Below are 16,272 nucleotides of genomic sequence, written 5' to 3' on the forward strand. Positions count from 1 at the left end.
TGGCTCAAACTCCACCAACTCCCTAATAAACTAATAATCAACTTTTGTAATAAATAATTTATTCCTAATGCTTGCATGAGTTAAATAAGAATTAACTTATATGAGTTAAACCTCTCTGTGGATCTGACTAGGGATAGAAACAGTTAGAAATGTCATATCCATGTTTTAGATTACTGATGTCCTCTTAGTCTATCTTTTAGTGTCTTAACCTCTTGCTTTTATTGTTTTCTTTCTTTTAATTCTTTATTTTCTTTTGTAGTGGTTCTACGTTTTATAGGCCTTTAAGTTATCTTACACGTGTAACTACTTCTCTTTATCTTCCTCGAGTCAGGGGACTTCTTTGGCCGCGTTCTCCTTTATGGGTATGAGTTGCCGCCGTCTTTCTCTCCTTAGACTCTGGCCTTACTTTTTCTAACAAGCGGGATATACTGGGTAGGATGATAATGATGATATTCCTAATGCATTCGGAGCAGCGAGTAGGAGACATATTTTAAGCAAAGAAGGTATTTACAAAATAATTGCATGATAATGACAGCTCCAACCACCTAAACCACCTAGTAAACTAAGCACACCAAAGAAAGAACGGAAAGGAAAAAAGGTATATATGGACAATGGAGTAATAAAATACACTCTATTCTATTCACCTTAAAGACGTGCCTGGATTAAGGGAAAAATAAATAAATATTACAATAAACTTATTAAGTCATAAAAAAATATGTTTGGAATAAGAGTAAATGGTATGACAAGAAAACTTTTTATCCATAAATGGGGTTAAATTATTACTCTAACCCCCTAGGGAAAATAGTATAGAGCTAAAAAAAAGTTGATTTTATCTTCATCATTCATTCACATTTTCAGTTGACAGTATCACATCTTTATCTTCACTATTTTCTCAATTTTTTCAATCTGATCACACTTTTATCTTCATTGACATATTCTCACTCTACTGCTGTAAGTGTATGGTTAGCACTTGGGGATGTAGGGGAGATAAGAAGTTTACCAAACTAATAGATTTAATACTCCTTGAATTGTTTCTTCCTTTAAATATACTGTTGTTTACTCTTGTAATAATAAATTGGAATCCAGGCAAGGCCTAAATGTCTCATTTTTTTCTATATATTCGCCGATTCACTAATTAAGTCGGCAATTTTTTGAATTTTAAAAATTATAACAAGTTGTTAATAATGTTTCAGTTGATTATAATCTCTACGTTTTTTATAGAAGTTTCCACAAAGAATGTTCACAAAAATTAAGAAAAATGGAATATTTTAGAAGGAAGATATAATATTTTATGAATAATAAATTTGATTTAGAAAAAGTGAGGACCTTTTTTTTAAATCGGAAAAGTGAGAACCTAAACATTAAAAAATATTAAAATATTTAAAGGACGATGGGCAACATTAATTTTGTACAAAATTTGTGATATAAGTAGAAAATATTTTTATGAGAATAACAAATAAAATAACCCAAAATGACAAATGAAAATAACTTAAAGGAACAAAGAGTATTTTCCTTTCTGTATTTCTAAATGTTTTTCTCACAATAACTGTTCATAAGAATTTTTTGTGATCGAAGCAATTATAAAATAAATACTGGATTGTTCTTATTTGATATTCTCATTTTTTCATATATATTGTTCTATTTGTTGTTTCTCTAGAAAATTTTTCTATTTATATCATATTTTTTAACATAATTAAACTTAATCACCGTAATTTCAATATTTTTAAATGATTATGATATGCCCACATATTTACTCTACTAACTTTATTTAGAAATTTTTATAATTTTTATGGTCTATATGTATTTTCTACTGATATTATTCACTAGTCGAAAAAACATCATTTCCTGCGGTTTCGACCCTAAGCATTAGTGATAGCAACAAATGACCTATTTTAAATGTTGCGGTTTAAAACCGCAGCTCAAAGTGCACTATATGTTGCGGATTTTTATGTTAGAAATAGTTGGAAATTATGAAAATTTAATATAATAAAAGTATACGATTAGAAGATTCAAATAAGATCTCATCTGACTAGAATTTTTTTTACACATAAACTATAATATATAAAATAAGTTTGAAAGATAAATAGTACCATTATATTGTATTTCAGATAGAAAGAATAGAATAATTAAATAATTAAAATAAATAAGTAAAACACAAAAAGCGGTGGGTAAATATAAAGAAAACGACATCACCACGTGGCTACCCAATAATCCATAATCCATAGTGATTAAATAAAAGATCACCGATGTTGTCACTTTAACCAAAGTCCCAAAAGACGTGACAGACCCTTTTCTAACACTATACTGAATTACCATTAATACCCTTCTTCGAAATCCATATTTCTTTTTTAAAAGATGTAAATCTCTACAATTTGAAGACTAAATATGGCATTCAAACGACAATATCGAAAAATGGACATTTCCTTCCGTTAATAAAATAAATAGTTACCAAACAGGCAGATAGTAATGGGTAAAAGGGGAAACCGGATACCGGCTTTTACGGTTTTCAGTTCGTCATACATTCTTCCATTTATTTGCCCATTTCTTCCTTAAATTTTTTTCTAGGGTTCTGTCAGCATTCACCTCACTCTCTCCTTCTCTCTCTTGACTCTGCTGTCCTGTGTGAGTTAACCATTTCGTCATTTTCTTTTTTTTCTTTTTCTTTTTTCTAATCGATCTTTTGATTTTTGTTTGTGATTTTCGACTACGTTTTTCCTGTGATTTCACGTTTGATACAGAGTAGTTTTTTTTTTTTTTCCTTTTTCTTTTTTGGTTTGATTTACTAAATACAATGCAGTTCTAGATTTCGAAATTCTCTTTGTGAGTTTTCTTGAATTTTTTTTTGTTAGTTTTCTGCTTCTCCGTTTTTGTTTGTAGTTTCCGCTCCATTAAATTTTAATGCTGTTTTTTTTTTATTTTTTATTTTTCAACTTTTGGGATGTTTACATTTTTTGCTTTTCTTGAGATATCTGTTTCTGAATTTTTGTGATACCCCAAGAATTTCGTTTTTTATTTTTTGTGGTTTATCTTTTATAGAAGAAGTCTGGTGTTTGACAAGAAAATATCATTTCAGTGACTCAATTGTAATTGCATTTTGACAGGGTTGTAGTATTGGAGAGCCAGAGAAGGTTTAGGAAGCATAACTTATTTTGGCTGCTGGTAATGTTGTTCATTCTGTGCATGTTAAAAATTTGTGTTGTACAAACTTTTATCGTTCATTGTGTTAATTGACTATACTTTAGATCTTCTTAGGCTGGTTTTTCTTTGATCTTGTTTCTGGGTTTTAAGTATTTTGCTAATGGCTCATATATTTCAAATCTGCATTTTGTGTTTTCTTTGTTACTTTACTATTTTTGGAAACAGGGTCTATTTGTGGTGCATTTAGCAACATTCCCTGAGAATGAGATAGTCTGCATGTGTATCTGGCATTTGTTACTATTAATTTGTGGAAATTTCTGATGCTTTCATACAAAATTAAGTGTTGGAATATTCGTTCTAGTGTTGTAACCTCTTCGTATTTGTGGGTAAATGAAGAATATAAATGCACAGTATCTGTCTAGACTGGTAATTCTTCGTTTATGTTGATGCTTTTTTTGGTTTTGTACTTTTCAGGTTTTCGATTGTTCGAGTTTCTTTTGCTAATCCATCTCAATTTACTACATTCTGTTTTCTATGCTGAGTGTTTTTAGTACAAATGTAAAAATTGATAAGGACATAGGCGTACTTGAGTGATTGAGTTGGTGCATGAAATGGGTGTTTAAATGATGAATTTCTTTTTGCTTTTCTTGCCTTGATTAATATGGTCTTTTTTTCTTATGCAATTAAAAGTATATTTAATTCGTTGACATTTCCTCCTTATATGGTTTTCCTTAGTATTGATTTTCCAAATAGAATGTCATTTGGTCATGTTCTCTTTTCCCTTATTTCATGTTGCAAGAGTAAATTTTTTGGCACATTGTCTTTATATTATCATGATGTTGTACCTTTTTCATGATCAGTAATATGGTGGGGAAAATTCAAAGGGAAGAATCATGTGTTATTGATCAATGATTCTATTTGCTAGCTGTTGTATATGTAAAGGTCTCTGTAGTCATTTACCATGCTTTGTGTTGGCTAAAACCTGTAGAAGAGTATGGATTCCCATGATGGAAACGGATCGGCTGAAGCCTTGCCTCCACCTCCACCCCCTCCAGCTGAAATCCCCCCAGACGTTGTTCCCATTAAAGCAGAAGATCCGCCAAAGAAGAAACGTCTTCCTATAGCTAGACGTGGTCTTGGTACTAAAGGACAAAAGATACAGTTGCTCAGTAATCATTTTAAAGTCAGTGTGTCTAATGTAGACGGTCATTTCTTTCACTACAGTGTATGTTTCTATCCCTTTTTGGTGTCTCTTAAAATGTTTCCATCGTAAATATAGCTAATACTGCTACATAATATGCACAGGTCAACCTCATGTATGAGGATGGTCGCCCTGTAGAAGCTAAAGGTGTAGGCAGAAAAGTGCTTGATAGGGTACAGGAAACGTATGACACGGAGTTGTCTGGCAAGAGCTTTGCTTATGATGGTGAGAAGAGTTTGTTTACTGTAGGAGCACTACCAGGCAATAAGCTGGAGTTTACTGTTGTTCTGGATGAAGTCACTTCAGCTAGGTAATGGATAGTAAATTGCCACAGCTTCTTTCTTTATGAAGTTGAATTCTGTTACTAATGGTTGATGCCAATTTGTTCTCTAAAGGAATAATAATGGTAACGCAAGTCCTGATGGGCGTGATGATCCAAACGAGGGTGATCGAAAGAGAGTACGACGTCCGTACCACTCAAAAACTTTCAAAGTTGAACTTAGTTTTGCTGCCAAGATTCCTATGCAGGCCATAGCAAATGTGATACGTGGCCAGGAAAATGAAAATAGCATGGAAGCCTTGCGAGTGCTTGATATCATCTTGAGACAACATGCTGCTAAACAGTAATGATTTGTCACTTGATCCATGAAATGTTGAATTGTGTTTGTCATCACTTGTTTTCTTACATTTTTGCTTCTTTCAGGGGTTGTTTACTAGTGCGACAATCTTTTTTCCACAATGATCCTAAAAACTTTGCAGATGTAGGGGGTGGTGTCCTTGGTTGTCGAGGGTTCCACTCTAGCTTTCGGGGCACTCAGTCAGGCTTGTCTCTGAACATAGGTAATTGGGTTCAATTCTTAGCTTTATTATGAACAGTTACTATTTTTGTGTGTGTATGCTGGTGCTTATCCTGACTTGATGTTGAACAGATGTGTCTACTACTATGATTATCCAGCCAGGACCTGTTGTCGATTTCTTGATTGCTAACCAGAACGTTAGAGATCCATTCTCAATTGATTGGACTAAGGTAATATTAATGCTTCACTTAATGCGGCTATTGATTTTTTTGGTATTAGAAACTCCCGTTATTTTTAACTGTGAATACGCTGCAGGCGAAAAGAATGTTAAAGAATCTAAGGATCAAAACCACAACTTCAAACCAAGAATACAAAATATCGGGGATTAGTGAAAAGCCGTGCAGAGATCAGACGTATGTTTACCTGCTTCTCTTATTAATTTTGTCTTCTGTTCACAACAATTGATTGTAGCAATTTAATGGAGTCTCCTTCTTGTTCATTCAATGAAGGTTTTCATTGAAGCAAAAAGGTAATGATAATGGTGAAGCTGAATCAGAAGTCACTGTTTATGATTACTTTGTCAATCATCGCAACATAGAGTTGCGCTACTCTGCTGATCTACCGTGCATCAATGTCGGCAAGCCTAAGCGACCAACATACTTCCCACTGGAGGTGAATTTGAATATTGTGGTGCACCTGAGTTTCATCTGAGTTCGTTGTAGTAACTTTTATTTGTCCATTTGTTACAACTTTATTTTGCAGCTGTGTTCACTTGTGTCACTTCAGAGGTACACAAAATCTTTATCTACTCTTCAGCGTGCATCACTTGTGGAGAAATCTAGACAAAAGCCTCAAGAGAGAATGAGTGTTTTGTCTCATGTAGGTGCCACAATACTTATGATTACATTTATTTCTTGTCATAGAAGTTTTATGAAAATGCTTTGATTGGCTATTGAGTTGGTTTTCTCCTTCTTGATGCAGGCTTTGAAGGTTAGTAATTATGATGCCGAGCCGTTGCTCCGATCTTGTGGTATCTCTATAAGTAGTTCATTCACGCAAATTAATGGGCGCGTTCTTCAAGCTCCTAAGGTGATTTTCTGGTCTAAATGTTTGTCCCCAGTGTCTCATGCTCTCTTCTTGATATTACTTAATTTTCATGTCTACCACTGAGAATTAGAGTTTTTTCGTCAGAATCTTTGGAGCTTTGAGCAAAAAAGTAATTCTTACAATTGCTTATTTTAACTTGATTTCAGTTGAAAGCTGGAAACGGGGATGAGTTCTTTCCACGTAATGGACGTTGGAATTTTAACAACAAGGTGTGCTTCTGACATTAGTACAGTTGAAGTTTGATGCTTGCTATGTTCCGTTCCTCATAATATGTGCTTTTGCAGAAACTTGTGGAACCTGCCAAGATAGAGCGCTGGGCAGTTGTAAATTTCTCTGCTCGTTGTGATACTAGGAATCTCGTGAGGGATCTGATCAAATGTGCTGAGATGAAAGGCATTGTAAGTGTCAGATCATAATGTTTTTAAGTTTCATTTTAGTTGATTAATTGGAATCAGACTCAACTGAAAATGAATTTTAGGGGATTGAGCCGCCTTTTGATGTCTTTGAAGAGAGCCCTCAAAATCGACGTGCACCACCACTTGTACGAGTGGAGAAAATGTTTGAGGATGTACAATCCAAACTCCCTGGTGCTCCTAAGTTTCTTCTATGCCTTCTTCCAGAGAGAAAGAACTCTGACCTCTATGGTATTTTTTTGTTTTAACCTGCATTAATTGAGATCCATAATTGAGGTTTTGTGTTTGCTATAGATGTCTACTTGATTTGTAGGCCCCTGGAAGAAAAAGAATCTTGCTGACTTTGGAATTGTGACTCAATGCATGGCTCCCACTCGGGTTAATGATCAGTATCTGACTAATGTTCTTTTGAAGATCAATGCCAAGGTGAGGATTAACAAGATATTTGGTGAATTCTTTATGCTCTCATTAGAAGTGTGTGGCATCTCATATTTTTTTTGTGTATAGCTTGGCGGTCTCAACTCAATGTTGGTTGTGGAGCATAATCCTTCAATCCCGCTGATATCAAAGGTTCCCACAATCATTCTTGGTATGGATGTATCTCATGGATCACCAGGACACTCTGATGTGCCATCAATTGCTGCTGTATGTATCTTTCTGTAGATTTCTCTTCATCCCCTCCCTCAAGAAAGCATTTTACTTATTGATTCTGCTTGCTCTGTAGGTTGTGAGCTCAAGGCAGTGGCCCCTGATTTCACGATACAGAGCGTCGGTGAGGACTCAATCACCAAAAGTTGAGATGATCGACAACCTGTTCAAACCCGTATCTGATACCGAAGACGAAGGAATAATGAGGTATTGGAGTGTTCATTTGTGTGCTATCGGCACAAAAGTTGTGTGATTATTCCTGAAATTTTAGTAATTGGTCTTCTTATTCTATCAGGGAAAGTCTGCTTGATTTTTACATGAGCTCAGGAAAGAGAAAGCCTGAACACATTATAATATTTAGGTATGAGTTTTATTTTGACTTGTGTAAGTTACCTTTACCCCTAGACATTCAAGGTAGGGCCTTTTAACGGAATTGGGTTATGGAAGGTTGTTCCTACCCTGAATTATATCTGCACTTTGTTCCTTATTCTCTTCTTGATCAATGTAGAGATGGTGTCAGCGAGTCACAGTTCAATCAAGTTCTGAACATTGAGCTGGACAAGATCATTGAGGTTTTCTCATAACTAAGCATACTTCCTATTGTTGGTCTTTTGCTAATCTAAAAGCAACTCAATATTTGTAAATTCTTTAATATGCAGTCCTGCAAATTCCTTGATGAGAAATGGAACCCAAAGTTTGTGGTGATTGTTGCTCAGAAAAATCACCACACAAAGTTTTTCCAGCCGGGCGCTCCTGAAAATGTTCCTCCAGGTATATACTGTATTATTGGTGTACATGCTGATGCTGTGTAGTCTACTGCTATCAATTTTATAATGTTACTCCTTTTGTGTCGTGCAGGTACTGTAGTTGATAACAGTGTATGTCATCCAAGGACATATGACTTCTATATGTGTGCACATGCAGGAATGATTGTAAGTACAACACATACTTGCCTTTTAGGAATGTTTGATGTCTTTTTTAAGCAGTTGCAGTAGCTTTAGCATGTTCTCAATTGATCTCAGTACGATGAATTTTTCATTGTAACGCTAACATTGACTGCAATTGATTGGCTTGCAGGGTACAACCAGGCCTACCCACTATCATGTTCTGCTGGATGAAGTGGGTTTTTCACCTGATGATTTGCAAGAGCTTGTCAATTCCCTATCCTATGTGTATGTATCTTATGCCTGACTGCTAAGTGGGTTCTTAAAACAAACTGCTAATGTGTGGTGTTGTACAGGTATCAGAGGAGTACCACTGCTATTTCTGTGGGTAAGCGTCCGATCTATTCACTTAATTTGAACATATCAACATCTAATATTACTCCTTAATCTCAATAAAAATATTGAATTGTTTGGCCATTTACTTGTGCAGTTGCCCCGGTGTGCTATGCCCATCTAGCAGCCACACAAATGGGACAGTTCATGAAGTCTGAAGACACTTCGGAGACCTCATCTAGCCACGGGGGTATGACTTCAGCTGGTTCGATACCTGTGCCACAGCTTCCGAAGCTCAATGAAAACGTGTCGAGCTCAATGTTTTTCTGCTGATGAGGGCTTGCCTCATTGGTGTAAATATTAAGTTTATGCAAGTCAAGTTGGGCTGTTAGCTTTTGTTTAAAAGTGATTTGACACTTTTGGTATTCTATGCAGTGGCATGGTATCCCATGAATGATGCCCTGACTTTTGTAAAAAGGCAACAGCAGTAGTGGTAGACTGGTAGTACGTTTTTCCCTAACAGAATGCTTTGGATGCTTTTTTACCGGCTGACCTCGTGTTTGATCGAGTTCACATTAGCCGTTTTAAGTTATTATCAGTTGAACTTGTGACTAAAATCTGTGTTGCCAATCCCATTTATGTCTTTAGGGTTTATGTTCGCTAAAATTATTTCTTACCTTCTACTTTTTTATTGCTTTGTTGCTATTTCTTTGTGATAGTCTGAGTAAAAACTTGATGCTTTGATTGTTTAAGAAGGTATTATTTTCTTTTATTTGGATATTAATTTTAGAGGAGATGAATTTAAAAGGAAGAGAAGTAAAGGGATTAAATAATTGTTGTTAATTTAATTCTCACTTATTCAAACGGAAAAGGAAAAAAATGTTTTTATTTTTCACTTCTATCACTTCATTTCTAAACAAATAAGAAATATTCCATTTAATATTTTATTCCCTTTGTTTTATTTCCCTTTCTTGTTCTTAATTCTTATCCAAACATCTAATAAAAGAAGAGTATACTTGAAACTTTAGAAATTGTAAGGAGTAAGAGTTAGCTAATTATAAATTATACTTAAGAGAACTTCTAGCTATTACTTCCATCATAATGATTCTTGTTATAACTAAGCATTTGAAGTCAAAAAAAAATCTTTTACGACCTACTTGGTTAACGATAGTAATTGGTGGTACTGAAAATGAATTGTAATGAAAATTTTCCTGATATGTATCATGTCATTCCCATTGAAATGAAAATTTGATCATAAAAAAGTTTTTTTATTCACAATTTTTCATTACCACCACCTACTACATGGTCAAATGATAATACAGTGGAAATTGCAAGCGATGATCTCAATATGAGACTGATAGCCCAATCGGCCTAATTATAGTTTTTCTCAATATGCGATCAGTAATTGATCTGTTTAAGGTCATAATTGATATCTTTAAGGTCAAAATTGATTTTTATAAGTTATAACTAATCATAATTGATCACATTAAAGTCCTAAATTGATCACTTTTAGATCAAAATTGAAATTTTTTTGTAACTAAGCTGGCAACAACTATGAACTCTTGATCATTTTCAAGAGCATTCATTAAATCAATTGGCAAACATAACTCCAGATCGACACTTCCTTCGCCTTTACATCCAGGGTAAGCAAACACTACACCTACAACTTTATTTTCAAATCCATTATGAATAGAAACTGTTGGGGGAGGAGCAGTACAACTATTATTGATTGATGATTAATGAAAATAAGTACTCTTATGTTCCATTAGAACCATAATTTGCATCATATAAGAATAATTGTACAGTATAATGTTTTAAAACTATTATTGATAGTGCTATTGACCATTCATTTGTTGTTTAATTATTCATCTATAAAATAATATCATTTTATTACATCCGTCCGAAAATTGTGAAAAAGAACCATATTTAGGTAAAAATTGATCAGTTTTAACGTTAAAATTGATCACTTTTAGGTCAAAATTTTTATTTAAATTAATCTATTTAAGGTTTACTTTAATTTTAAATTGATACCTTTAATGTCAAAATTGATACCTTTAAGGTCAAAATTGAATTTCTATTTTTTAATTTCTATAAGACAAGGCATTTTTATTTTTCGATTTTTAGCTTTTGGGCCGATCCATAAGGACAGTCCTCGCAAGTTTTGTGTGGAATTAATTTGTGAAGAAAATGAGATTGTTGAAAGAGAACAAATGGTACACATGTTTTATGTACATTTTATCCCAAATTTTGACTCATATTTATATCGTCCTTATGCTTTATTCTTTTGATTTAGTCCAGTTATGCTTATTTTTAAGGATTTTACGCTTTTTTGGTATGGTGCTTATTATTTTGTCAATTTTTGTAGGTTTTCCTTCATTATTGAACCATCACAAGCACTAATTATGTTTATCTTCTTACTCTCGGAGGCTTGGTGACGTTAGGAATTAAATTGGTGACAAAAGGAAAGTCAAATTAATGAAAAGAAGCCCTACCGAAGCAAAGTGCTATAATTATCGATCATTAAATGCGAAAGGGTCCACTTAAAATGATCATATCCTTCACCACACTTGAAATTTGGTATATGTTTTTAACGGAGATCAAACTTGGGTTTGTTAGCTTTGAATTGAATGGTCACACGCTTAATTCCAATAAGAAACGACTAAGTTATGGCATTTCAAAAATGCAGTGCGCACCAGGTTTGAACCAGTTGACCAGTCGACCCTTGCCTCTTGACCGGTAGACCCTCGCCAGTCGAGTGGACTGATTCAGTACTGCAGTTACTATTTTGCTTTTTGGCCTGTGATCTTTTGCCTCTTGTCTCCTCTAATCTTTTCTCTTGCGTGCCAAAGCCTTCTTGCTCTTATAAAGCTGCTGCTAATGATGAATGCAAGTTGAAAGTCTCTAGGATTTGGCTATTTAAACTCCAAATTTCTAAAGAAAAAATACATCAATGCACCATAGAAGCACCATATCTTAAGTGTGTATTCTTAGAATTTGTTCTTAAGTTCAAAATCTTGTTCTAGTTTTCATAAAAAATTCCTCTTAAGAGTTTTCATTCTATATTTCAAGTTAATAGTTGTATGTGTAATTCACAAACATTAATAGCTTTGAATTAGTGTTCATTTCAGATCAATCAAGCATTTGGATTTTCACAACTTGTGGGTGTATTTGATATTGGAGTTCTTGTTCTTGTTATTATTATTCTTAACTCAGCCATTGTGGAGGGAGTAAGTTCTTCTAACCTTTACTTTTAGTTCGTCATAAGAATCATGAATGTTTTGATCATAAATGTGTGTTGTTGTTCATTAAACATTAGTGAGTAGATTACTTTCTAAAGTTTAGGGAGGTGGATAACTAATGAATTTGCTTATGGGGTGAATGGGTTGAAAATATATATATATATATATATATATATATATATATATATATATATATATATATATATATATATTATTGAATATGTGAGTACTGAGTTCCATTGTATGAAACTCTATTGAAGTGGCATGTATCTACTTCATTTTGATCTCTATCCATGGACAATTCATGTTGTATGAATGTGTTGAACACTTGTGATGTATGAAAATTCATGCTAGTAATGAGTAGTCCGAAAGCTAACGTTTCTATTGGCCTAGTCCATCCTTAGAATGATGTATCATGCCCATCTTGTATGATTACTTCTTGTTTCAATATAAATTGGAAGTCATGTACATATAATAGAAAGTTAGTAGTGTGGTCAAGTTTTACGTTCAGAAGCCAAATCTCCTTAATCATATTAATAACTATGTAGTTCTTATACCCGGAAGTAGTGAAGCTATTATCGAAAGACTTTTCTCATCATAAAACTTAGTCAAAAACATATTTTTAACCCATCCCCTTAGTAATTCAAAGAATTAATCCCCAAAATTCTAGTCTTTAGCTTTATAATTTCAATTTGAATCATCTTTAATTCTTCAAAACAAATATTAAAATCTTTATTGACTTCAAAACTAATTGTCACATAGTTGATTACTTGTAGATCTACCCTTTACTTGCTACTACTGCTAGTCATTAATGTTATTTAAGGTGTATAAATGTATTGCATAGAAAGGACCTAGTCATATTATCAACGACCTATGAACTGGTCTCTATTAATAAAAATGATCATTAAATTTATCAAAAGATATTTCTGTTAAAATTACACTAACTTTTCATAACCATTTTCACCATTTAGTACCGATTACAAAACGGGTCGTTGATGCTTTAAGATGACCAATTGTTTGATCTATTACCATACATAACTAGAGGTTTTTTTCATAAAGTTTTTCTATGACTTCAAGCATAGTGATTTAACCCCCTTGACTTGAAGTAGTCGATTATGGATCGATATTTTTAATTAGTGTGCTCCAAGAAAAAGTGATAATTGTGCTCCAAGAAACTTTGAGGTTGGTTGAAACCTCCTTTATGTTCTTAATTTAGTTGGACTAATGCTACATGCTTGCATTGGCTATTAAAAGTGTTCCAAACATGTTCTCTATATGTCTATGTTATACATTAAGTTTCCTACACTCATATTTACCCTAATATTAAGTTATAATCATCCTTTGTAAAGCTTTTTAGTGAGCCCTAATCAGATTGCTACTTGTACTAATCACATACTTAATCACATACAGTTATCCTACATTCAGTTGTAGTTACCCCAAATTAAGCTTTCTAGTGACCACTAATAAGATTGATTGAAACTGTGTTATACATTAACATTATATATATATTTTCATAGGTAGGAATGTAGGATCTTAATGGTTGAATCGTGCGATCTTATTTAGCTAAAAAATTTAAGTGATAGGATCACTACGATCCTACAAGAATAGTTTTAACTGTAAAATATTTTCATATAATTCAGATTTCACTTATATATAAATATATAATTAAAATAATTATACCAATACTTTTATAAAATTTTATTTTGCAATTTAAATTGATTAGTAAAAGTATTCTTTTTCAAATTTAATAGATAAAGTCAAATAAGTTTTTACTTACACCTTAAAATTTGAAAAAAACAAATTTAATTGATAATAAGTATTCCAAAGCACATTAATGCATATTTGTAGGATCACACGATCTTACGATCCGATTCTACTAATTTCGATCCTACCCTTTCAACGATCCTAGGTAGAATCCCGATCTTGATAATCTTGGTGCTATGTCTATTCTTGAATATGTTGAGTTCAAACGTAAAATTGTTGATGATCTTGCTGCTGCTTTGCAGCCATTGACTGAAAATGAACTTCTTTATGATATTATTGTCGGTCGTGGTCCATCTTATAATTTTTTCCAAGTTTAAAAGAAGTGTGACTTGAATCTTGCATAAATTAGTCATATGTTAGAGGACAATTTAAGTATAGAAGAATTTAGTCTTAAAGGTTAAAGTAACAACCTATGATTACTAGACCTTTAAATATGCATTATTATGAATAGTATTGGATACTCCAATTCATGAAGTAGTACACACCCTCATTGTATGCATAAAATAAGTATATGGAAATGCGTTCACATGGATTTGTCATTGGTACATAACGCAATGCAGCTACATAGAAGCATAGGGAAGACCATAGGGTCTGTGCAAGCAAGCTGAAAAAGCTGTCAGAAGCCTGCTGCTTGCTGTTTTGAACCTCCTGAATCTGTTTTGACTCTTTAGTCCCAAGTCTCCCTTTGTCTATATATTGTTGTAGTGTTTTATGTAGTGTGTAGAGCCAAGCTACCATTATACTTACCATACTCTCTTTATTCTCTACACAATGCATACCTCACACATACGCTCACCATTGATGCAATTCCTTCAATATTATAATGAGCTTTCAAGCTCTTTTATCCTTTAAACACATAATGATACACTAAACTAGGATGATAGATGTAGTTTCATTAATGGTGAACCACCTTAAATCTTGGTGTTAATGTTTCATTTACTTTTATTGCTTAAATCACCTAATACTTTCACCTAATACATACTTGCATATAACCATGGTTCATTACTGAACCTTCAAGCCATGGTCATTTACCTTTCGTGTTATCTTTAGGGCCACGGTTTCGCATTCGTTAGCCTACTCTAACAATTAATGTTTGTCCAATGCCTTTTACTTTTGATGAATTACTTTGCGCTCTTCTTCAAGAAGAAGCCAAAATTGTTGAAAAAACTCTTTTAAGTATTCAACCTTTTGTGAATATTGCTCATACAACTCCTTCCATAATCATTCAGAAAATCATTCTCATTGGATCCTCTTGATCTCGTGGGCTTCAAATACTAACTCATTCGTTGGCCATAAATCATCACAAAATTCTACAGGCAAGCCTCGCCCTATATGTCAGATTTGTGATAAAGTTGGCCATGAAGCTAGAAATTGCTACAATCAGTACAATGATAAGTACCCTCCTAATCGGAAGTCTCCTTCTCGCCCTCAAGAAAATTTTGCATCCACTTCAACTATTCGGGATTCTGAATGGTATGTAGACTCATGCTTCTCTTCCTTTATCTCTTCATTTATTAAGTTTTGCAAAAAATTACTTTTAATAATCATTTTTAAACTGCAAATCAAGAAAAACTTAAATTTTATAACGGTATTGACATAATTATTTAAATATATATTTGTACGTAAGTGAAATCTGTATTATATGAAAATATTTTGCGATTAAAACTACCCATATCATGATCAAAACGTAGAATCATGTTATGATCTTACAACCTAAATTCTTGAGCTAGGTAGGATCGCACGATTCTATCGCATTAAGAACCTACCTACTATTTGGATTGGTCGCCTATTTTTAAATCGTAAGATCGTAGAATTGTAGATCAGAATCAGGATTCTGATAACTAAGGTTGTGCCCGCACTTAATCTCTTAAACCAAAAATCTTATGGTGTCAATACCACTACTCATACCTCTTCTTCTACACCCACCTCTTACCGTGCTGCATCTGCTAATCCTCACTGGAAAGATGCTATGGCTACTAAAATTGCTGCTCTTAATCGTACTTCTACTTGGACTTTTGTTCTTTGTCCTCTAAAAGGTAATGTTGTTGGTTGCAAATGGGTATATTGCATTAAACATAGTCCTGATGGCAGCATTGAAAGTTACAAAGCATGTTTAGTTGCAAAGAAGGGGTTCAATCAAGAAGAAAGGGTGTATTATCTCCTATTATAATTCCAACCACCATACGTGTGGTTCTCTCCATTGCTTTATCTCGTGGCTGGGTTATGCGACAACTTAATGTAAATGATGCATTTTTAAATGGTGATTAAGGATGATCATGAATCTAGGACCTGTTGTATTCGCTTTAGATTCGTCCCTTTTTTAGGGTTTGGGTCTTATTTTTTAAGATCCTTTGGATCCGGGTCGGATTTAGATCTAAAAAATAATTGACTTTGGATCCGGATCCGAAACCAGAACCGGATCCTAGACCCGCCCCGTAGACCCAGACCTAGATAATTATTAAATAATCGTATATATTTGTTACGGTAAAATATATAACTTGGTGAAAATTCCTTCTTATCTTGCAGTTAAGTCTTTCAAGAAGTGTGTTTTCTAAAATCTTAACTTCAATTTCAGGAAGTGAACTATCAGATTTATTCAACACCACCCATTGATTGTACTGTCGTCTTTGCAACCGCTTCTGCTAGTGTTTACTTTTAACATTTTGTTTAAGTTGTTTCTTGTATTTAAGCATAAATGAATGAGCTATGAATGTTAAATTGATATTAAATATTTGTAAAATACGTTAA

At 33.5% G+C, this 16,272-nt stretch overlaps 2 protein-coding genes across 3 annotated transcripts in view; both read left to right on the plus strand.

The window, feature by feature from the left end:
• The first annotated feature begins 2,540 nt into the window (after positions 1–2,540).
• On the plus strand, positions 2,541–9,138 carry LOC130805528 (protein argonaute 4B-like). 2 transcript variants are annotated; one of them, XM_057670301.1, is made up of 24 exons: positions 2,541–2,622; positions 3,102–3,159; positions 4,127–4,363; positions 4,444–4,649; positions 4,735–4,962; positions 5,043–5,179; positions 5,269–5,366; positions 5,452–5,549; positions 5,646–5,808; positions 5,899–6,015; positions 6,118–6,225; positions 6,390–6,452; positions 6,528–6,641; positions 6,722–6,887; positions 6,970–7,082; positions 7,164–7,301; positions 7,381–7,511; positions 7,600–7,665; positions 7,813–7,876; positions 7,964–8,075; positions 8,163–8,236; positions 8,382–8,476; positions 8,545–8,576; positions 8,679–9,138. In XM_057670301.1, exons 3-24 carry the CDS (start codon positions 4,133–4,135, stop codon positions 8,852–8,854), a joined length of 2,730 nt encoding a protein of 909 aa, XP_057526284.1. In that variant the 5' UTR covers positions 2,541–2,622; positions 3,102–3,159; positions 4,127–4,132; the 3' UTR covers positions 8,855–9,138. The 2 variants fall into 2 exon arrangements, with proteins under 2 accessions (XP_057526284.1, XP_057526289.1); XM_057670306.1 differs by having other exon boundaries at positions 4,130–4,363.
• The window catches only part of LOC130805538 (protein argonaute 4B-like), a 33,629-nt gene continuing 20,464 nt past the window's right edge, over positions 3,108–16,272 (plus strand). Inside the window, exon 1 of the mRNA XM_057670324.1 lies at positions 3,108–3,159. The gene's annotated coding sequence lies outside the window, so the exon portion shown is untranslated. The remainder of the gene's footprint in view (positions 3,160–16,272) is intronic.

This window comes from Amaranthus tricolor, chromosome 1, assembly GCF_026212465.1.
Source record: "Amaranthus tricolor cultivar Red isolate AtriRed21 chromosome 1, ASM2621246v1, whole genome shotgun sequence".
Lineage (NCBI taxonomy): Eukaryota > Viridiplantae > Streptophyta > Magnoliopsida > Caryophyllales > Amaranthaceae > Amaranthus > Amaranthus tricolor.